General features: G+C 36.8%; 1 protein-coding gene across 1 annotated transcript in view; it reads left to right on the top strand.

The window, feature by feature from the left end:
- Positions 1 to 216: 216 nt before the first annotated feature.
- The window catches only part of FANCL (FA complementation group L), a 30,371-nt gene continuing 8,444 nt past the window's right edge, over positions 217 to 22,143 (top strand). Inside the window, exons 1-7 of the mRNA XM_080407932.1 lie at positions 217 to 383; positions 3,474 to 3,532; positions 4,456 to 4,516; positions 5,553 to 5,609; positions 7,285 to 7,382; positions 13,239 to 13,335; positions 18,092 to 18,160. Coding sequence (XP_080264058.1) covers positions 291 to 383; positions 3,474 to 3,532; positions 4,456 to 4,516; positions 5,553 to 5,609; positions 7,285 to 7,382; positions 13,239 to 13,335; positions 18,092 to 18,160 — 534 coding nt within the window. The 5' untranslated portion in view covers positions 217 to 290. The remainder of the gene's footprint in view (positions 384 to 3,473; positions 3,533 to 4,455; positions 4,517 to 5,552; positions 5,610 to 7,284; positions 7,383 to 13,238; positions 13,336 to 18,091; positions 18,161 to 22,143) is intronic.

The raw sequence follows: 22,143 nt of genomic DNA, 5'->3' as shown, positions 1-22,143 counted from the left end.
GTCAAGAGCGGTTGTTCCCTCAGGACGCGCTAAAGGGTGAGGAAACGCCGGGGCTGGCCCGCGGTGCCGCTCCCGGGAAGCTGTACTCCTCAGAATGAGTTCCAGAGGCGGCTCCCGGCCGCGGGACTCTCCTCACAACTTCCCGCCTCAGCGGCCGGCACTTTCCCGCCCTAGCGGCCGCCCCACGCGCCCCTCCCTTCACCTCAGGCGCGTGCGCCCGGCGCGGGTGGGGGCGGTGCCTCAGCGGATTCGAACGGCGGTACCGGGAGGGCGGGAAAGAGTGACGCGGTATGGCGGGCTCGGCGGCCTTGCTCCGCCACTGCCCGCTGCTGCTGCCTCAGAACCGGCAGGGGACGGCCTACGAGGGCTTCGTCACCGCGCAGGTATCGGGGTCCCTGCGCCTCTTGGCCGGCGGCCGTTACTCCGCGTCACCGTCACGCACGCCCCCGCACCCCGCCGCGCTTACGTGCGGCCCTGGGTCCGTGTCCGTGAGGGGCAGCGCTTCCCGCCTCGCCGCTTACGGGGCTGGCAGCTTCCCGGCCGCGCGCGAGCCGCCGGCTCTGCGAAGCGGGAGGTGGCGGGGGGCGTAGCGGGTCCCGCAGCTGGCGGTGCCGCCCCCGGCCGTGAGGGGGCTGGGGGGGGCGCCCGCGGCGCGGGCCCGTGGCTTTGGGTTGCTTGTGCACGCGGAATTGCGCTTCTGTTGGCGGCGCGGGCTTGCTGGTGGCCTGAGGGCTGGATTTGTTCTGCTGGCAAATGTGGGTGGTTTTTTTGTTTTGTTTTGTTGTGGGGTTTTGTTCTTTTTTTTTTTTTTTTTTTTTTTTTTTTTTCCTGTGTGTGTGTGTACACTCCTGTCCTAAGGTACAGGTTGAAGCAAATGACTTAATCGTGGGCGTTTCCCTTTCACGTACTGTATTTGTGAGGTTTCAGCTTAAGTAGCTGCACCGTCTCGCAGAGGATGTGGTGAACTGCTGTGCAGGGAGAAGAGCAGCACCTGACAGGCTGCGAGCGGGTGCTCTTAAGCCAGCTTTGCCGTCAGAGGCACTGTGCAGTGATGCTGCAGCCATAGTTCGTTAAAACGTCACATATGCATGTGCACGCAGACTACAGGAACAGCTCTCAACAGGTGTATTTTCCTTTAGAAATAGCGGTGGGTTTTTCCTCCTATAAAATTAAGTAAAAGTCAAAAGACACAGGCTGTGTCACACTTGCTTTTTCAAAAAGGTAGTTTTGCAGTCAAAATTCAGAAAGTTTTTTGGGTGACTTTCATATTAAACTTTCACAAGATATTTGCATGTGTATATTTATATTTGCATAACTCTTAATAGCTGCAACTTTTGAAATGCTGTGTGTGTTAGAGCACATCCTGGAGGTAATGGGAACGTTAAGATGTGAGTGTGAGCATCTGTTCTCAGATACGACTTTTTGATTAGAGCTAAGGCCATAATGTAGCTAAGTCTGGGGTTATGCGCTTAATTTAAGCGTATGATAAACATCAGCTTTGGAGGCATTTGGAAGCAACTGACATGACAATGGGCTATATTCAGCTCTGGAACAGGTATCTTATTGTCACTTGTGGGCATCACAGACATATACAGGTTGAAAGTAACTTCTGGAGGCCCTCTAGCAGGGTCAGCTGGAGCAGGTTGCTCAGGACCTTGTCCAGTCGGGTTTTGACTATCTCCAAGCACAGAGACACTGTAACCTCTTGGATAGCTTGCTACAGGTTTGACCACCCTCACTGTTACTGAGTTTTTTTCATTGCATTTAGGTGAAATTGCCTGTATTTCAACTTTGCTTCTTGTCCTGTCAGTGTGTGTCACTTTCTTTAGTTCTTTTCCATCAGGTATTTATACACACTGGCAAGATCCCTCATGAGCCTTCTTTTCTCCATGATAACCAGTCCCAGCTCTCTCAGTCTCTCCTCGTATGAGAGGTACTTCAAGATCTTGATCAGCTTCCTAGCTCCTCACTGGACTAACTCCAGCACTTCCATACCTTTCTTATACTGTGGACCCAGCACTCCAGGTGTGCCTCACCAGTGCTGACCAAACGGGAAGGATCAGCCCCCCTGACCTGTTGGAAATGTTCTGCAGAATCCAGCACATGAGGCAGCTGGCCTCCTTTGCTGCAAGGATGCATTGCTGGCTCAGGGTGAACTTCATGTCCATGAGGACCACTGGATCCTTTTCTGCAGAGCTGCTGTCTAGCTGGTCAGGCACCAGCATGTGCTGGTGCATGGGGTAAAACCTCTCCTGGTGCAAGATTTTGCACTTCTTTAAGTTTGTCAAGTTCCTGTCAGCGCATTTCCTCAGCCTGTTGAGCCACTGAATGGTGGCACAATTGCACAGCCTGTCAACCATTCCTCCGAGTTTTGTATCCTCTGCCAACTTACTGAGTGAGGGTGCATCCTGTCCTGTCATCCAGATCGCTTATGAAGGTCAGATAGTGTTGGCCCCAGGACTGACCATGGCATGCACCAGTAGTCGGGGACCTCCTGCTGGACTTCATCCTGCTGATCACAACCCTTTCAGCCCAGCAGTTCTGCAAGTTTCCAGCCCACCTCTCTGTCAGCTTATCTAATTCATCCTTCTTCAGTTTGGCTATGAGGATGTTAAGGGAGACAGTATTAAACACTTTTCTGAAATTGAGATAAATCATCCACTCCTATCAGTCACCTAATCACAGGAGGAAATCGGGTTTTGTTCTGAACTTCCTGCTGAAGTAATCTCAGAATTTGTGGACAGAATTTGAGGTATGCCGAGCTGGAACACAGTCAGGAGTAAAAGTTTTGAGATTAGTTAGCTGCCCTTTTTACTTCAGGGAGGAGTTATACCTTCTTGCAAATCTTCTTTATTTCAGTTTCATTTTGATAGTCCCATAAGAAGGTAGAAGGACCACAATTTGGGACAATTACTGAAAATACAAGTAGGTGGCATTTAGGAACTACCCCATATGGATTGCACTAAAAGGAAGAAAAAAGTGCATTTGTTTTATTTGGGACCATTTCTGTTCACAGTTTCTAAAACATTGCTGAAATGTGTTCTGGATCAGTGCCCAAGTTGCTTTTTAGTGTAATAGTTTTGTGAGTCTGTTTTAACTTCTACTTGAATTAAAGACAGACTTCAATGTACTTCAGCGTGACTTGGATTAAATTCTATTTCTTGGTTTTATCTGGATTTGGATAATGTTTTTTTTTCTTATAGAAGGTGTTATTTTTGCTTTATGAAATGTGATGCACTGAAGAGTTTTTACTGAATACTGTACGTTAGAGGTCAAGAATCTTTCAACTTCAGCATTATTTCTACCTGCCACTCATGCTGCTTTTTTTTCCTAAATAAAGAAGTTCTGAAAAATATTCCTGAAAGTCGTAGGACAAACTTTATTTTTCAGTAGCTGATCTTATGGGGAATATTCCCACAAGTGTAGTATTTTTCTTTGCTGACCTTCCTATTAAATAAATGTTTATTTTCAAGGGTAGAGACTTCCATATCAGGATACTGTTACCAATGGATTTTCAACTGAAAAATGCAAGGTAAGATAGGTTTATGAAAGCAATTTGTGAGTCCATGTAACAGAAGTTTGTTTTGATAAAGGCAATGATGGATATGCATATGATTTTTTTTCTGATATCAGCGTTGGTAATTAATTCTCACTGATTTAAACTTAACCTTGCAAATAAATTGTACAGCATCAGTGTTAATAAATGCTGACAATAAACATTGCCTATATCAAAATATTTTGTTGTTAATTAACTTTGAAACCAGTTTTAGTTAATTGGTTGTATTTATATATAAATCAATGTACTTGGAAAAAGATGATAATTTAAATCAGATTATTTATATGTCAACATTTGGGAAACAGAAAATTCAGTGTGAAGTTGTAAATTTAAGCAATTACGTACTTGATGGTTAGCATAGCATTTTTTTAACTTCATTTTCTCTTTCCTGTTAATTCGTATTAATTTGCATTACCCAACTTTTCTTTAAAAGCTCTGTTCCTATTACTGTGAGTGTTTATCATAGTAATACGTGTGGGTGTATTCTGTGTATTCTATACTTCTGCCTAGGCCAGCCTGCTCTGAACTGTGAACAGAGATGGTATTCGATAGCTTTATTACGTTCTGGTTTGGATACTTAAAACTGCATTATAGGTAACTGACATTTTCAGGATATAATTTTTAAATACTGATATATTTTATGAAGTCGTACTGGCTTGCAAGAATTATGTTGTTGTTTTCAGCAAATAATGGGCTTTTGTAGGTAAATGCTTCATTTTTAATGGGCTCTGGGATAGTGACATTTGGAAGTTTTAAATAACTGATGTGAAAATCAAAGAAACTTTGAAGTGTTGTTTACTTTTTTTCTGAAGAAAAACTTATATTGTTGTGTAGCAGACTGATCTTCTAAAAATCATGCACTGTGAATTTAAAATTTATACAAAATATTGTTTGTCTAGGATAGAGTGTAGCTGGCATCTTAAGAAAATACTGCATGGATATCAGCATATTTTAAAGCAGGTATACAACTTCTAAAACCATTTCCATTAAATGTATGCTTACAGTAATTCTGAAAAGCATATACTCATGCATCTATTCTAAAAGTGTTAAAGAACTCACCTTTCATTGTATAGCTAAGATTTACTTTGAAATGCTTGAGGATTTGAAGGTCAATATAAAGACATGGATAGAAATTTGTAAATACTTCTCTTTAGTCAGGCTTTATTTTTCTGAAGATTGAGGTGGAACAGTTTTTAATAAATGATTGCTGACACGTTACTAGAATTTTCTTTTAATCTTTCAATTAGAAACAGATTTTGGTTTTCCTTTTTTAAATTTACTTTTTTGCAAGCTGTTCATAATGCAAGGAAGAGAATGCACGTTAATTAGTGCTAGAAGTAGCTCATTCTGTGTTGTCAGCAGTCAAAGAATCAAAGTTAAACCTCCTGATCCAGAAGAAACTTTGGAGCAAGTGTACAACATCCCTGCAGTCATGAAGAATGTTTTGTTTCTAAGGTGGAGTCTTTGCCAGGTGTGCTAGCTGAGACACCGTATCTCAGGGACTGTGCACCCCTTTGTAGAGCAAGGTTGTGACTTGGGAGTAACCAAAGATACAGAGCTGAGGAAATGGAGATGTAAATACGTGCCACATCTGAAGGTAGTCAGGGATCCTTAATCATGTACAGCATCTAAAAGCAGACTGGTCTGGAGAGTTTCTAAAGGAAAAGTAACCAATTAAGAAATGCTTTCGAGTGATTGATCTCATTGGCAAAGACTAAAGCCTTTGTAAATATCTTCGTAAATACATAAAGTGTAAAGTCTTCTTAAACTATAAATATGCAGTGTGACATGATGTGACAAAGGTGATGGTTAATTTTCAGTAAAGTTTCCTGTACTCTTGGAGACTTGTTCTGTAATTGAAGTATTTAAACATGTGGTATACGCTTGGGGTTCGTTTATCTTACTTGGTTTGACAATACTAGAAAAAAAGACTGAAATTGTTTACTGCTAAAAGTTATGAGTTGAAGACAACGAACTGATACTGCGTTTCCTCCAGAGGTTGCACAGTTGTCTGGATCTTGTCAGTTTTATGGTGGAGCTGAAAACTATTTTGGTAAGTTACAGAATATATATGTGGAAGATGGAATGTTCATATAGCTTTGGTTTTCACTTTGTTTTTTACAGTTTGCTGTTTGATAGATGGATTTATTTTTTGTTTGAGAAGAGGTGATTTCATCTGTGTGATGTTTGTGTAATTGTCTAAATATCCTTTAGGATTTTAAGTGACTGTACTCTTTGGAAATTGGAGTGTTACAGAAAAATTAAAATCCCAGCAAGGGATTTCAGTATAGAGCCATCCCCTTTATGACTATTTTCTTGGAATTCCTGGTATTGTCCAGATGGCTTGCAGTCATACAAAGAATTATACAGTCAGTGGACTGCTGAAAGTGCTTTCACCTGTGTGACAACTTGATCAGTAAATGCAGAAACCTTTTTTTATAGTTTGGAAATTGCTGTTTGTTCTTTTTTTAAAAACTTTTTCTGATGTGGGATTGAAGAGGAGCAAAGTCTTTAGTTGACGTGAAACTGACAATTTCTTGTCTGTTAGTAAAACAGTTTTTCATGAGCATTCTTGGCGAGGGATACTTGTGTGTAACCTACTTAGAAATCAAACACCGTAGTTATTCTTCAAAACAATTAAAAAAATACCCTCCTGATGTTGCAGTACTGCTCGACACCAGGAATGCCTTTGCTCAGTACTGTTTTAATCCTTGCCAAGCCAGATTACACTAAACCAGTCAAAGGCACTTGGAGTAGGACCGAGTAAGAATGTCTACATGTGGCTATTTTGGAATATGACACAGTAGTTATTCCAGTCTATTTGCCTAGATACACAAGCACTCAGAAAATGAGAATGCAATGAAAGTATAATTTATTCAAAATAGTAAAATATTGATCCTCAGTGCAGATAGTAAAAGCAACAGAAGAAGCTGCAGGAGAACTAGGCAGAGATCACCGTTATACTGATTTTATTAATTATATTTATTATTTCAGTTAGTTAAAAATACTTTATTAATAATTTTATTGTAAATGTAACCTATTTAATTATTTGTCCTGTAAGCATAATTTTGACTTAAATACACTTTTAAAGAACCAGTAGCATAACACAAATGTGGGATGTATGGTTTGGTTTTGTTTCTCTCTGTATTGTGGCATCAATCTTTTTGATAAAAAATTGTTTTTGAGGCATTACAACATACTTGATGACTGCCTGTGCCAAAACTTACTCTCTGGGATCCTATGATGTTAAAACTGAGAAACTGATTTTTATTTTTATTTTTATTTTTTTATTGCTATATAAAGTTGTATATAGCTACTTAAAAATAATATGGGCGATTTCATATATGTCTTTTGTGGTTGTGGAGCCCAGGAGACAGCTGTGGGCTTAATAGAACCTTCTTTTGAAATGTTCTTTCTATCAAGATGCTTGACTTCAAATTTATTAGCTGAAAAACATGCACATTTGATATTTGCATCTGAAGACTATGTTGTCAACATCTGTGGTTTTTTTTTTTAATTGCAGATGTTTTCATTACTAGTTTCTGAAGTAATTTACCAAACAGCTTCTTTGTCTGCTTTAACTGGAGGCTATAACAAAACAAATGCAGTGTACAGTTAATTTTACATAAGCTTAATATTTTTGAATGAATTGCAAAAATCACATGACTAAATAGATGCAAAAATATTGAAATCTTTCTTAATGATGTTTTTAATGTTCTTTTAAACAGGAAATTGCTTTAAAGAACACGCAAGACCTGCATCTACCACGGCCGCCAGAATACTACTCCTGTCTTGTCAGACATCTAGAAATGCTGGGTTGGAATAAGTATGTTTATTTTATTTCTTAACAGACATTACCTTCAGAATATCTGTTCTTTTTTATTTGTGAGCTGAACATAGCAAATGTTCTGTGAATTTACCCTGTTCAGAAACTGATTTTGGTTTAAAAACTCTACTGCTTTTTCCTTATAAAAAAACCAACAAACCTGCATCAACTGAAGGTATATTTTCAGTCTCAAATAACTGAGCTGAAGGGTGAGATGCTGCTACTGAGAAATCAATTCTTTGACCTATAAACTGCTGGATAGTAAACATATTTAATACAGCTTTTTATAGTTCTCAGTTTTCTTCCTTCTTTTCCCTACTTCATACAGCTTTTTTTGACTATTCCTGTATTCTGTGGTTGATCATAGTGTACCTTTATGCTTTCATGAAAACAGTTCATACGTTAGTTTTTAGAACTATAATAATTATTTTTAAAGAACAGTTCTATCTTACTCTCCATAGCACAAGGATCTCCTTAGACAAAGGAATAACATGGTCCACGAAAAGGTAGATATTTGGATTTGGAAAGCTGTAAATCCAAAATTTCAAAACAGCCAGCTCTTTGCAACGCCTGCAGAAACTTACGTGTATTTTTTGTGACCCAAGTGGGCTCAAATAGAGATGAGGGCTGTTGAAAAGCATTCCTTAGTCTCCAAAACCTGCAAGCACAGCATGTTTGGGAGAGCAGGGGGGTATTTCCAAGTGGGAAAAATACTGGTTACTGCACAAGGAGAGTATAAGCTTGTCTCACCTGAGGGTGGGGGCTGAGTGCACCCAAGAACATGGTTTCATGTATATCCTGTGCTATAAATTGAGTATCTGTGGAACAAGAAGTGACGGTTCAGGTGGTCTTCTGGGGGAAAGAGAACTAGAAGTGAATCTTTACACCCCAACCAAAATGGGTGGTTTAATAACATGGGAAAGAATGGCATGTTAGGAAAGGATACTCAACTTTGAGGAAAGAAATGTACCCATTGCTGCCTCTCGGTACCTTCTTGTTAGAGTCTTGAACGAGTGCAAACAGATTGTTATTCACAGTCCCGTACACTCTCAGATGAGCTCACAGAACAAATTTAATTTCATCCTCCTAATGAGGAAAACAAGGTTGTTCTCATACCTCCTATAGAAACCTGAAGGAACAGAGAATTGTGATCAAGTGTGCAAGGTCCATGTAGAAATTTTTCAGGAACCTGTAAAGCTTCCTGTTTTGCAGACTTACTTGAAAGGCTTTAATTGCCATCACGTGTGCCACCACTGTCAAGTTTTCTGATACGGGGTCTTTTACTCCTCCAGCAGAGAGCCTGGAATGGGCTGATTTCTATCCTTTCTGCTAGAACCTTCAGGAGATCTCTATGGGGTTGAAGAAGGTAGTTGTTTTTGTGTAGGGAGGAATTAAGGAAATGTGTTTGAAGGCTGTCTTTAATAATTCACAATCTCACAGTACCTTCTTTCAAGGGGTTAAGACGAAAGGTTTTATAGGATGCTGAAGAGTTATGAATGAGAAGCTACGTTTTAGTTTTTTTAAAAAAAGAAAGTTAAAAAAATGTCTGTTGGTGGTTTTCAACAAGGCAAATTTTTACCTTAGTCTTGGATGGTAACTTAACTTTAGCAAGTGTTTATTTTGGTAAATGAAATAAAGAAGCCTTGGGTTTAAAACCAGTTTTGAGTTCTCACCTGATTTGTATATCAATAAATAACGTGATTAATATTAAGTAGGAATTAGCTTTGAAGGCCCACTTTTATTTAAAGATGTAAAACATCCTTGTTAAATCAACTGAAGTTTTTTCAGTTATTTCCATTATTAAGTATGTAGTTGTGTCAGCTGATGACAGACTCTAGTCAAATTTCTCAGACTCAAGTCTGAGAATATTAGTTAAAATTTCTGAAACACATGGGAAATAAACTTTGAATCATGGTTGCTCTCCAAAAATGGGAAAAAACCCCAACAACCAAAGCAAAAACCTTCAAAAAGCCCATACCAACAAAACTGACACAGACATACAATAAATATATTCTAAAGATATAAATCTTTAAATTGTACTATATTTATAATTTGATATATAAATATAGTATGTAGCTGAATTTAATAAAAACACACTTTAAGAATGCAATTTAGCAGCTTATCTCAGAACTTATATTTCTTCTGACTTGATATGCATACAAAACATCCAGTGGTTTTATTAAAAAGCACATCAGTGTTTTATCAGGGAGCGTGCTTCTAGAGCAGAATTTCACCTGGTTTCTAGGCAAAGATGGTCTTCATATAGACATACAACATATGCTGTGCTCTTGCCCAGTGTAGTCATGTAGTTCAGTAAACATGCACCTCTAGAGTGACATACGTTACAGATAAGGTATGTATTTGGTAGAGGTTTTTTGGTTGGCAAAGTCAATCATTAATCAAAGGGCTAGGCTATAAATAGGGGATCTTATCTGGTTTACTGTGAGTTGGATGGAGAATAACCTACAGCGGCAATTCAAAGTACATTAGTAAGTTACACCTCTAATTTTAGTGTGTTTTTAACAATATAATGAACTACTAAGAAGACCTCTTCACATAGACTGTTTTTGAGTTGGAGGTGATGCATATTTGTATGTTAGTTAAGAACATCCTGGTATAGTCTTTCAGCACTAAACTGTGTCTGCATTTAGTACTAGTAGTAAGGATCAATAACTGCTTGCACCTTGAAAAGCCTCCAGCTGTACTTACCAGTATTTTTTTAGAAAAGAACTGCCTGTTATGGACCCTAGATTTACTTTTTCCTAGTGGGTTTTGGTCATGCTGGAAGCTGGCTGCATCCAAATCCAACTGAAGAACTGAGGGGTATTTTGTTTGAAAGAGAATCAAAGCAATAGGCTGTGGTTCCTTTACCTCTGAAGTAAGTTAAGCAGCTCTCAGGTATGCCACAAATCTAGTGTGTTCTCATGGCTTTTATCTAAGGAATATGTGAAGTTTCTTAGAAGCAAACTGCAGACGTTATCTGCAATGATCTTGTACCTCTCCTAAAGCACTGAAAGTACAAACAGTAATGAGGATTGCAAATGGTCAGGCTGCTGTGATTAGATATAATCACTTTCTCCATGATACAGAAGACTTGATTCTTTGACCTAATTTATGTGTGGGAGAGGGTGCATATGCTTTCATATTCAAATACTTGTACACAGAAGTCGCAGTTCAACAAGTTAAAAATTGTACTGAATTTCCAACACAGTGCTGTACTAATGGCTGAGCAGTTCAAAGGAGGATACTTCCTTCATTTTAAGAACATGGAACCAGCTCAAATCTAATCAGCTGAGGTGGGAGATAGTACATGTATAGTATTAAGCTATAGGAAAGGCTCTTCTAATATTATCTCATAATCTGACGAGTTGATTCAATTGCAGTGTCTTGGGAATGTAAATTATTGACTATAAAACATTTGTAGGGCTCTTACCAGCCTCATGTGGATTCATAAAGGTTGGTAGTATCTCTGAAGTCCATGGTGTGTCATGATCTCTCAAGTCTCAATGCGTTTCTGCTTGATACTTGCAAAGTTTTTTCATAGAAAGCATCTTCTCTTGCCTTCTCCATTTCCAAGGGAATCCTGCCTTGTCATGTGCTCTCAATCATTTGTGTGTTATGCTGAATTACAGTACTTCAGAGGTTTAACTGAAGCTTTCCATCTTTATGGTCATTCCATTTTTTTCTGTGTGATAAAATGATGGAGCCTACAGAGGAATAAAGGTTTATATAACTGAAATATCACCTATGAAAACAATTCCTTATTTGATTATACAGGTTTATGAAGAAGCTCATGCAACTTTTACAGTATTGTCCAACTTTCTTCAGTCCTGTGGAACTGACTGTTCCATCTCTTCTTATCCAAAGAAAAGAGTGATGTTAAGAACTGGTAGCCATGAAGCTACTGAGTTCCTTTGTTCTATCCTAAATGAAAAATTGGATCCTCCTTCATTCCCGGAGGCAGCTTACTGTTTTTACATTCTGTAGAGAAGAGGGAAGGCTAGCTGTGAATTTTCATTCTGGGCATTCTTCAGCCCTGTATGCCCCTTGTCTGAGGAATTCCTTATTCCTTGGTGTTCTGTTCATGAAAAAGCTTGAAAGGGAAGAGAACATTTTACTAGAAAACCTCTCAAGTATGCATTTTTTAATACTTCAAAGGTATTGTGTTGCCTAGCTTGAATAGTTGTTGAAGTCAAAATTAAATAAAAGTCATAAGAATTTCCAGGTTGGTCTGGATTGTAGTGGTGTTCCGTAGCAGTTGATGATCTACGGTTTTTTATAGTTTTTTTTTCTGTTGTCTGCAAGCTCAGTGCAAATTGCATTTTAAACTGCTTTGAAAAGATGTAAAGATTCTAAAACTAAAAATGTTTAAAATTGAGTAACAGACAGAACTTGAAAATTATTTAATCGTGTATCCCTCTCTATGTAATTAAGCAGGTAATTATTATTAGTAGTTTTTCCAAATGCTTATTTTTTTTAAAAAAAGTTTGTCCAATTTATGCTGTCAATAATACTGAATGTGAAGGTTCTTTACAAATATGATGGGATATAATTGTATCGTCACTATATTTTTAATATAATGGTGTGCATATACTTATATTTTAAATATATAAATGGGCATGCACATGTGTATATGTTTATTTTAGAGGCTGTCGGGTTGTTAAATGAATTGTAAAAGGACTTGACCCTTAATGATTTCAGAAATAAATTTTAAGATATGTACATCTATTGCTATCTAAGAAATAAAAATAATATTTTAATCTTGTTCCCTACCATCCAATATAGTGTAAAGAACTGCAAAAATGTTAGCATTTAAACTGAAATAATCTGTACCTTTCTGACACCTCAAGACTGAAGTTGAAAGATAACCATTTTTCCTAGCGTGCTGGCTTGAGTGGCTGGGCTGATATGCGATGCTTTAAAAAAAATAAAATTGTTATTTAGGACAGCAAGCAGATGCCTTCTTTGAATTCTGATAGGTCTTTCCATCAGCCTAGGTGATAAGTTGTACAATGATCTTGGACTGCTTTTTATTTTTGCACAAGAATGACATTGTAAAAATGCCAAAATTTTCTCATACCCAGCTTACTGGTAAATATATGGAGAAGTCTGAACTTTTTTGGCAGTTGTTGAAGCTACTCAGCAGAACATATTTCTATAGAACAATGTATTTTACAATTGTATTCATCTTCATTGTTGTGGGAAGCACAAATCAGTGACATCTTAAGCAAAGAGTCAGTGATTATGTCAGAAGTATTAAAACTTATTTGCATTTAGTATGTACTTGTTACTTGCTTGGGTGCATGTATGCTGTGTAAAAATGTCATGAAACAAAGGCAAATCATCATAAATAACTCATTTTGTACTAGTTTGGGTACTATTTTCTGCAGAAAATCAATTTCAGAATATGAACCAATATCCACTGAATTTTCCATGATATTAGTATTGATAATAAAAGAGAACTTCATTGAAGAGAAAAGCAAATCAAGAGCATAAAAGTCTCATACAGTAAGAAACTGCAGAAATGGATCAAAGATTTGACAGGAAGTTTAATGTGTACATAAGTAGAGGCTGACAGGAACATGCTGTGTGTGTCAAAGGTTCCAGTGATGGAAAACTGAAACACAGTGCTCACTGACCACAGCATGAGCCTTGACACACATTGTAAATAACCCAAAGATATATGACTGCATTAAGCAGTAGACTGGTGTATTAACAGCAGTAAATCTAGAACAGCAGAAATGGTTGGCATATAGGACTTCCTCTGATTAATATTTGTAACAGACTAATAAGAGTATTGCAGATGTTTCAAACTGTACTTACAATGCTGTTAAGAGTTTTCTCTTCCTCTTTCAGAGTCGTGTATGTGGATACTGGGCTTGCCACAATCAAGCTGAAAGCTGAAGACTCTTGTGGGCGACAGCATCTCATCACTCTGAAGTTAAATGCAAAGGTGAATTAATGTGGGAGAAAATACCTTAAGGCTTCCTTGAAATAAATGGATTTTTCTTAATTCATAAAGATTTTAGAGAGTTGGTTTGTTTGTTAGTATGTCTGTTCTGCAAGATAATTGTGGGGTTGTTTTTTTGAGATACGTTTTTTAAGTTAAAGTTTGAAAACTATATATTTAAAATTAATATTGCATTATGGCTATCTGTAAGAATCTTTTCATACGATACTGCATCACATGAAAAACACTTTATGATATTGCAGTTATTTTACTAGATTACAAACAAAGCCATCTGGGAGATGTTTCATTTATTATTGCTCTCGCCAGAGACTATACATATAACAAGAATTAGAGGATGTTGAGTTACTTCTTTAACAAGTCTTACTGTTAAAGTTATAGATAGAAAGATTTATGAAAGACTGACTACAGAAGTGAGTTCCTTACGTTAAAAAAAATTCCTTTTAGTCTAAATAATTGGCTGGTTTTGACAGTGCTTGCAAAGCGAATCCATGGCATGTGCAGAAGGAGAAAAATTATAATTCTGCCTCATACTTAGAACTGAACTCAAATGGCGGTATTTCTTCACAGAATTTCTCATTTCAAGGCATAAATCTCTTGAGAAACTATGAATGTCCAGGCTGTGTGGTGACAATTGTATGGTAATAGCTGTTGTTTTCAGAAAATCAGTCTAGTGGGGAAAAGTGGATCTGAAGGTGTCTAAATGTTGTTTGGGACTGTCCTTGGTCCAGGCTCTGGAATAATAATCTTTAAGAGATGAGGAGTCGGCACGGTATTGTAAGAATAAGTTTCACCTTTACAGACATTGTATATTCCTGTAAATACTGGGAGTTTTTTAGTTTTACATCAGACAAACTGATTTTACCTTAGGTGCCAAAAAAGAGCTTGTGGAAAAAGTGCTGTTTGGGAATTGAGGTTGCTACAGTAGATTTTAAAAAAGAATAATGCTATCCTACATGCACAGAGTAATGAATGCATAATTAACTTGCTAGTCAGTCCATTATTAAATACATCGATGGAAAAAATTGTTTATAAGGAGGCTGCTATCCTGTACTTAGCATGACACTGAAAATTAAGTGCAGCCTCTTGCCCCTAAGTATTTTTTTCTGGATTTTCATGGTGACTGAAGTATTGTAACTATTTGGAAGTATAAAAGTGCAGAAAAAAAAAATATTAAGTGCAATATCCATTTTTACCAAGCAGCTGCCATGGTCAAACCCTATTACACTTATGCATTGGCTGTTTCTGGTTAGGCCTTAACTTTTCATTGTTCTAAAAGGGGAATCGAGATTATTGGGTTTGGTTCTTTTTAAAACTAGTGTATTTTCTTTATAAAATACCTGAAGGTGAGACTCTTAATAGCAGAAGAAAGCACTGTCTAACAAGTAAAGATATAACGTAATAAACGGACTAGATTATCCAACTTGTCTGTTGTAACAAGTAATCATCAGTTTTATTTTTTTTCCCAAGTGATTTTAATGATGAAGGATCAATTGCTTGTCCTTTTTAAACCATGTGTGCATTTATACTTGCCACAAGAAAAAAATTATATGCGAAACATTGTTTTAGTGACATGTGGATTTGATTTTTCTTCATATGTATGTATCTAATACATTTGACAAGACTTTGCTGAAGTATTTTTTGAAGGCATTTCTTTTGATAACCTGCTTTAATAAAAGTTTACCTTTGTTATGCTGTTTCTGTGATTAAGGTTAGTATGTGAGCTAAACCTCCTCCCCAACATACTGCTGGCTCTTACCTGTATTCTAGCGGATGGCTTTGTTCAGCCTTGTCCTCATGAATGCTCTACATAAGGCTGCCAAAAATGTTTTTGGGAAGAAACTCTTCAACAATTGATTTGGGAAATTCTTTTTCATGAGATTATCATGTGTATTCAGATAATCCCCTAAATGTTCCTCTGCTATCATTCTTAAAGTTTTGTGTGTATTTGAGGACTTTTCCTTAATGCTGTCAATGTTGTCGAATGTTTCCGCTTGTTATCCTTGTCTTAATGTGCTTTGTGTTAGGAACTGTCCTTTCAAAACACTGGGTGTCCCTAAACTGCATTTGTGAAGTGTCTAGGAAACTTGGGGCGATCAATTTAAACCTGGAAGAATTGAAACTAGTTATGGCATAGTTAGGTTTGTTAGCCAAATCACGTGCTACACAGTTTTGACTTTGGTAAATGATAAAGTTTAAACTTCATAAAAGGATACATTGTTCAATGCTCACATTACATTTTGTGAAATAGTTTTCCAGTTTATTTGGTTGAAAATGCCTGGTCCAGAGATCTTTATCCGTTCTTTGTTTAAACAAACAACTAGAGAAGTTTTCTGAAAACAAAGCGTGCATCTTTGCAAGTATAACAAACACAATGGGTTTCATTTATCAGATTTCATTTTGTATTGCATGTGAAATGGGTTGGGTGCTTGTCATTTCAGATCCCAAGAATTCAAATAGGCCACTGCAAGAATTTGCATGCCATGTAGTAGTAATCAAGGTGCTATTATCTGAATGATTTGGCAAGGGTTATGAAAATATTTTTTCTAGGTAAAGATAGCTGCATGCGCAAAGACACAAATATTTCATTTAATACTTGCTTAAATTGTTCTAAATAATAGGATAATTTATTGCATATACATTTGAATGTAACTAATAACACGTGATGCCATTGATATGCTCTGGAATAGTGTTTTAAAATACTGTCTCCTGGGGAATCACTCACCTTTTATTTGTATAGGATTTCACTGCGCAAGGTCTAAAAACATTACGTACATATGTATAGAATCATTGTTGCATAGTTCTTGGCGATTATCTGGTGCACAGTACAATACTGGGGTCTAAAGAAAATTTGATTAAAAATGAAGGGGAAAAGTGCTGTAGGTTTTTTGGTTCGGGGGTGGGGATGGGGGTTAAGTAATATAAAGTTAGTAGAATCTGTTTGCAAGCACTTATTCAAAGGCATTCTACAAAAGGCTGCATAAAATGAATTTACTTACCAAGAAAGTAAACATATAATTGGCTAGTGCTGTTGGGATTTAAATGAGGTAGTCCTAAAACCAGTCCTATGGAAAAATTGTTCTGACTTAGTTTGTTCTAGGCATACTTTTATACACTGAAAACAGGTTTGCGTCTATGCAAGCATTGAAGTATTTCATGAAAAATAATACTTACAATACAAAACCACTAGCACTACAATGCCTACAGTACACGAACAGTAACACTATAATAAAAGAAATCGTAACAGCTTTTGTGGATGTACATTTGTAAGTTGTAACCGCCTCCTGTCCAAATTGGTTGCTTCCCTTCTCTTGGTCTGTCACTGTTACTTGTCTTCCACCAAATTGATAAAATGGTAAAGCACAAGATACTCAAGTTGTAGGAGTTGCCTTCAGAAATTGGACACCTACAGAAACCACAAATGAAAGCAAATTAAAAGGCAAGTTGAAACAAATTTATGTGAAATCCATTAATCCACTAGATCATTATTAAAATCAGAGCAATGAAGAATGGGTACGCTAGGGAAGCTGTATCTCTTTTTTGCTCTTTGCCATAGAGAACAATTTGAAACTAATTACTGTAGAATTACATTTTACATAAATAAAGACACATTTCAAATATTCTTATCAATTGATTGACAGACATTTGATAGGTAGGGACAGTGTCTGTGTCTTCTGTGTCTAGAGGTTTACTTTGGATGGAGAATGGTTATGGGAAGCAGCACAGCTAAACTTCTACTTTGTCTATAGCTCTTTTTAATTCTGTGAGGAAGCTGGGACTTTTTTTTGTATGTCTCCCCAAATAAGACTGTGTGTAACTTTTTCTTGTGTTGGCAGTTGATACAATAATAATATAATTTCTATAACTGCTGTGTACATCATTGTTAGAATTTGAAAGGTTGCATAGGACTAAAGGAGGCAGATTCTCAGGTGAATAAAATTTTGGATAGGTGCTCTTAGAAAACATACAGTTCATTTGTAATTGATGTTTCTTTCCGTTTCTACTTTATTTTTCAGAAAATACAGGTTTTTTTTCCACAGATCTCATATTGGGTGCTAAACAGCAAAAGATTTACAAGTGTAATGAATAGTCAGTGGTTATCTTTTGAGTTCTCAAACTTGTATAACTTCAGTTTCCTTAATACAGCTGTGTTTTTCTTTTCCTTGTTGGTACCTTTTCATTCGGGGCAGGGAGTTGTTTTAATTTTGTGCGTGTGTTCATTCATCTCTTTCTAAATAGTTATGTACTTTGATTACTTCCTCTTTCAAAAAACAAAAAAATGTTGCCAATCAGAGCAAATAGTCTAGTTTAAATGAAAATTAGTTCTTGATTCATGAAGGGTTTATTGGAATTTTTTTGTTTTTAATAGTTTTTAAACTTTCCTATTCAGTACAGGTAATTGAGGAGAAATAGTTTTAAAATATTTGTTGGTTTTTTGTCTTAAGTTCTTTTTTAATGTGTCTTTGTTAACACTGAACACAGAAAACTGATTTTCTTGCCTTTACTAAAATTAGATATATAAGAACTCTTTACAATAGATTTCTTCTTTAAATGATAATTGACATTCATAACTATTTATGAAAATGCTTTACATAGTGTTTCCTCTAAGAGCCAAGTTCTCAAGATGCTTGAAGTGCTTGTATTTCGTTATCAAATTTGGCAGCAGAGTATTGGTCTGATTTCAAATTATTTAAAAAAAATAAAAAGAAAAGAAAAACTGTATTTCCTTTCTTTTTCTCAGTATCCATCAGAACCACCGGATTGCCTTGTGGATTTTCCTGTTCAGTTTGCTATTTCTTGGATGCCACAGGTAAACTGCTGTACTATACATCTTTTTTTAATAACTAGAGATACCTGTGCAATACGAAGGTGGTAATGAGGGGTTGGACTTCTATTTGTTAACTCCAGCTTTTTTCCCCTCTGTGCATTTTACTGTTACACGTGCTTAAGTAAATGTTATGATGAAGTTTTAAATATTTTCCTTCACATATAGATAGACTTTGCGTGTTGTATGCTTTGCAGTCATACTGGCTGGTTTTTTCTTAAGTTCATACAGCTGAAATATCTTTTAGAATTATATTGGGAAAATAAATGCATGAGAAATAAATATCTAACAGAAAAGAAGCACTCTCTAAAATTGACAGACACAAAAAAAAAAGAGGTCTCCCCTAGTTGGTTATCATGTATAGTTTTCATAACATAACAAAACTTCTGTGGTTACAATTAAAAGAACAACAGGAAAGAATGTAATTCTGATTTTCTAGTTTAACTGGTATTGTTAATAGAAAGAACTAAGAGCCGTTGTCTTTTTTTAGTCTCTTGCATTATTTCATATATCTTTTTTTTCCTTAATAGAGCATGTGTACTTGATTAAATGGATTTAAATGTGACCACTTAGATGCAAGTTAATTTGAATTGTCTCTAGAAAATAGTTGATGTTTAATTTCATTTAATTCAGGAAAATAGATTTTACATAAATGATTGCATTTCATAATTCTAACTCTCGCGAGGATTTCTACCCATCAATAAAGCCTGTCTTTGCGATACTAAATTTACATAGGGAACGTGGCTGAAAGGTTGCAGCAGAAGGATTTTAAGACGGACGTATGATTTTGACTGCAAAGCTCAGGGTTCTGTGTGTCACCCTAGATCCTATAATATGAGATCATGAGGAAATAACTGCAAGAATGGACCACTGGAAATGAAAAATATATTTAGTATCACATGAAATTTTCAGTTTTGATCCTCTGGTATGGTTTGGAACAATTTGAACAGATACTGTTTCTCCCTTAAATTAACTGGTTTCCATATACTACAGTCAGGATTTCAAGTACTGTTTCTAACCTCAAACTTTATGCATAATTTTATTATTATTTTCTTAATTTTACAGCCTTGCAATTTGTTGCCTCAAATTAACAACATTTCAAATATCCTTGACAGTCATTGCTTTTCTGTGTTTACTGTTAGTAATTTTATAGCTACTAGCTGGACTTATGTTTTAATAAAACGTTCTTGAAAAACATGCTGTGAATCAGCTGCCTTTGACAAGTTAAAGATGGGAGCGAATTTATTAATATTGACACTACAACCAAGTAAAAAAATTACTATTAAAGGTATGACATTCTTAAAACATTTTTACATTTAGAATTACCTATGGACTGTTTGAAAACATGAACAATAGACATTTGGTTGTAACTGAAAACCTTGTTTTGAAATCATGTGATACTAATTCTAGCTGTAATACTGAACCAAATACCAGCAACTTGTGTGTTGTGCTCACAGAAATGCTTTAGTTGTACAGTCTTTTTTGAAAATGGACCTTATCTGTGTGGGTGACATGAACCTAACACTTCTGGGTAAAACTGTGTGTAGTGATTCTGCAAATTGTGTTTATTATGAAAATGCATGGAAAGCACTGCAGTGAGCAGCCTTCATGCCGTGGTAAAATAGGGGTTAAGCTTCGATCATGCTGAAGCACCACTGGTAGCGGAATTTAGCAGGTCCTAAAGTGGTTGAAAATTTTGGTTCATAAAAGGGAAAAAGAACATGCTATACCTATTTTCTAGTAAAATAACATGAAGTTTTCATACTGACAGGTCTTGAATTTTAATATTTGCTGGTCATTTTTAGTGTAGAAACTGACAAGGCTTAACTAAACGTGCACAGTTGCACTACTAGAATATAAACTCCTATGCAAGAAAATATAAATAGATTTCAGGTGATTGTATTTTTTTTTATTTCCCCCACCCCCATGTGTGTGCTGTTGCCTGTTTCAGTGCTCATGGACTTTAAACTTGAGGGGTTGTTGGGCTGTTGTGTTGGTTCCCCCCCTTCCCCCCCACCACCCCCCCCGGTATAATAATAGACATGGCTTTATGGCATCCATATTAAAAATGGGTAATTTTCCTTATGGTCCCTGTCTTCCTGCTGGGTTGATAATGTTTTGATGTATTTTTCTTTTGCTCTGATGAGAGGTCTGCTGCTGCTGCTCTGACATATTCATTTGGATGAATAATTATAACTTGCACAATGTCAAGCTGAAGATGGTAGGGTTTTGTGCGTCATGACAAGCCTAGTAGCCAGTGCAGGTGTCTCACAGCATGATCAGCAACAGCCAGTGTATTCTGGCTCAGAGGAGACATTTTAGAGTAGTAAGAAATCAGCACCAAGGGCAATGCTGCTGCTGCTGCTGCTACTGTTACAAGTGCCAAATAAATGCAGAGTGCTTCTCAATGACAAGTGCAAGAACATCTACTTATTTCGGTTACATTCTTTTTCTAAATAACCAGATAAATGTGCTGTCTCCACATTTTAGCATACACTGTAAGTATAGTTCTGCCGTTTCAGTGCATCTATTCTGCTGCCCTCGCATCAGGGTATTGTTTCTATGCTGACCACTGCCCACCTGGTTGGCTACATGAAGGTCATGAGAGTGGAAATTAATGACTAATGAGGTCATGCAGCCAGCCAACAATGAAACAGTAGTACAAGATTTAGAAGATACAGTGGTATGAATGAGATTATTCTTTAGTTATTTTGATGAAAACACAATAAAATGCATCATAATTGTGCTTTTTCTTAGAGCTTCACAGACACCAGCTTTATATGCATCTATAAATACAAAAAATGGAGGTGGTTGACAAGACACTTTATAAAGATTTCAGAGTGTTGTGTCTCAGTTTGATTTGTGCTAAGGAGGGGGAGAATTGTTAGAGTACTCTTCATGACAAATAAACAGTTTCTAAACAAATCTAAAGAATCATAAATTATTTAGGTGATACAGGTGATCCATTTTCCATCTTAACAACTATGCGCTTTATTAAATTGTGTTCTGTCTACAGATTCATAAAGGGCAAGCACATAACTGCACCTAGAGTTTAGGCTACTGTACCTTTTCCATTAGGATGCTTTTCAGTTGTGTTAAGTTGGGTTAAGCAAATTCTTTGTTATTTTTTTTAAAGGAAGAAAACCTGATCTTTCATCAGTTGTGCTGTATTTGCCTTAATTAGAACTTTCTTACTACTGTTCAATTTATGTTTAGTTCATCCAGGATTTAGGGCAGGTGTTTGAAATTTGGCAGAACAGCAATATAGGCATGTAGCACTTCTTCAAAGTAACTGGAAGGTTTCATGGATTTTATGGCAGGCACAGACAGACTTAGGACTTTATTCTTCCCAGCCTCTATGGCTCTAGAAATAAGAACCAGGAGTAGAGTGACTTTTTTTTCCACTCCTTCTTACATCTTTAATTGAAGGAAAGAGTGTATGGGTAATAGGGCTGAAATTGGGGAAAGTGTTTGAACTGGAATAAAGTAAAAAAAAAAAAAAAAAGGGAAGAATTGGCCTGAGGAGCTACCAGTGATGAAACGGAGATGAGGGTGTGGAGGATAGAAATGGAAACACAAATGTTGCAAAACTACATGAGAGTCTTTCCTGGTAGAAGAGAAGGTATGTGCCACTAGGAAATGGGTAGGTCCAGAATATCTGATTTTCACAGACTGAAGTGTGTGCTTCATCTCCTACCAGTGTTGAAATGAATGGAGGATACATAGTCTGATAGCACAAAGGTAATGTTCGGGTCAAAGTTTTCTAAAACTTCTGGGGAATCACCAAAGTTGATATGTTTACATGTCTGTCATGTCTGTTTCCTGTAAAATAACCGATTTAACCCAGTCTCTACACACACCTGTTTTTGGAAGTTAAGATCACAGAATCATGCCCAGCAAATTAACATTTCCTTGCTGTTCAGTCCAAAGGAGACTGTTGGTATAGCTTGTATCAGTGTATGTCAGGT

This window comes from Falco punctatus (assembly GCF_963210335.1).
Source record: "Falco punctatus genome assembly, chromosome: 12".
Lineage (NCBI taxonomy): Eukaryota > Metazoa > Chordata > Aves > Falconiformes > Falconidae > Falco > Falco punctatus.
This window is presented reverse-complemented; position numbering and strand designations above follow the sequence as displayed.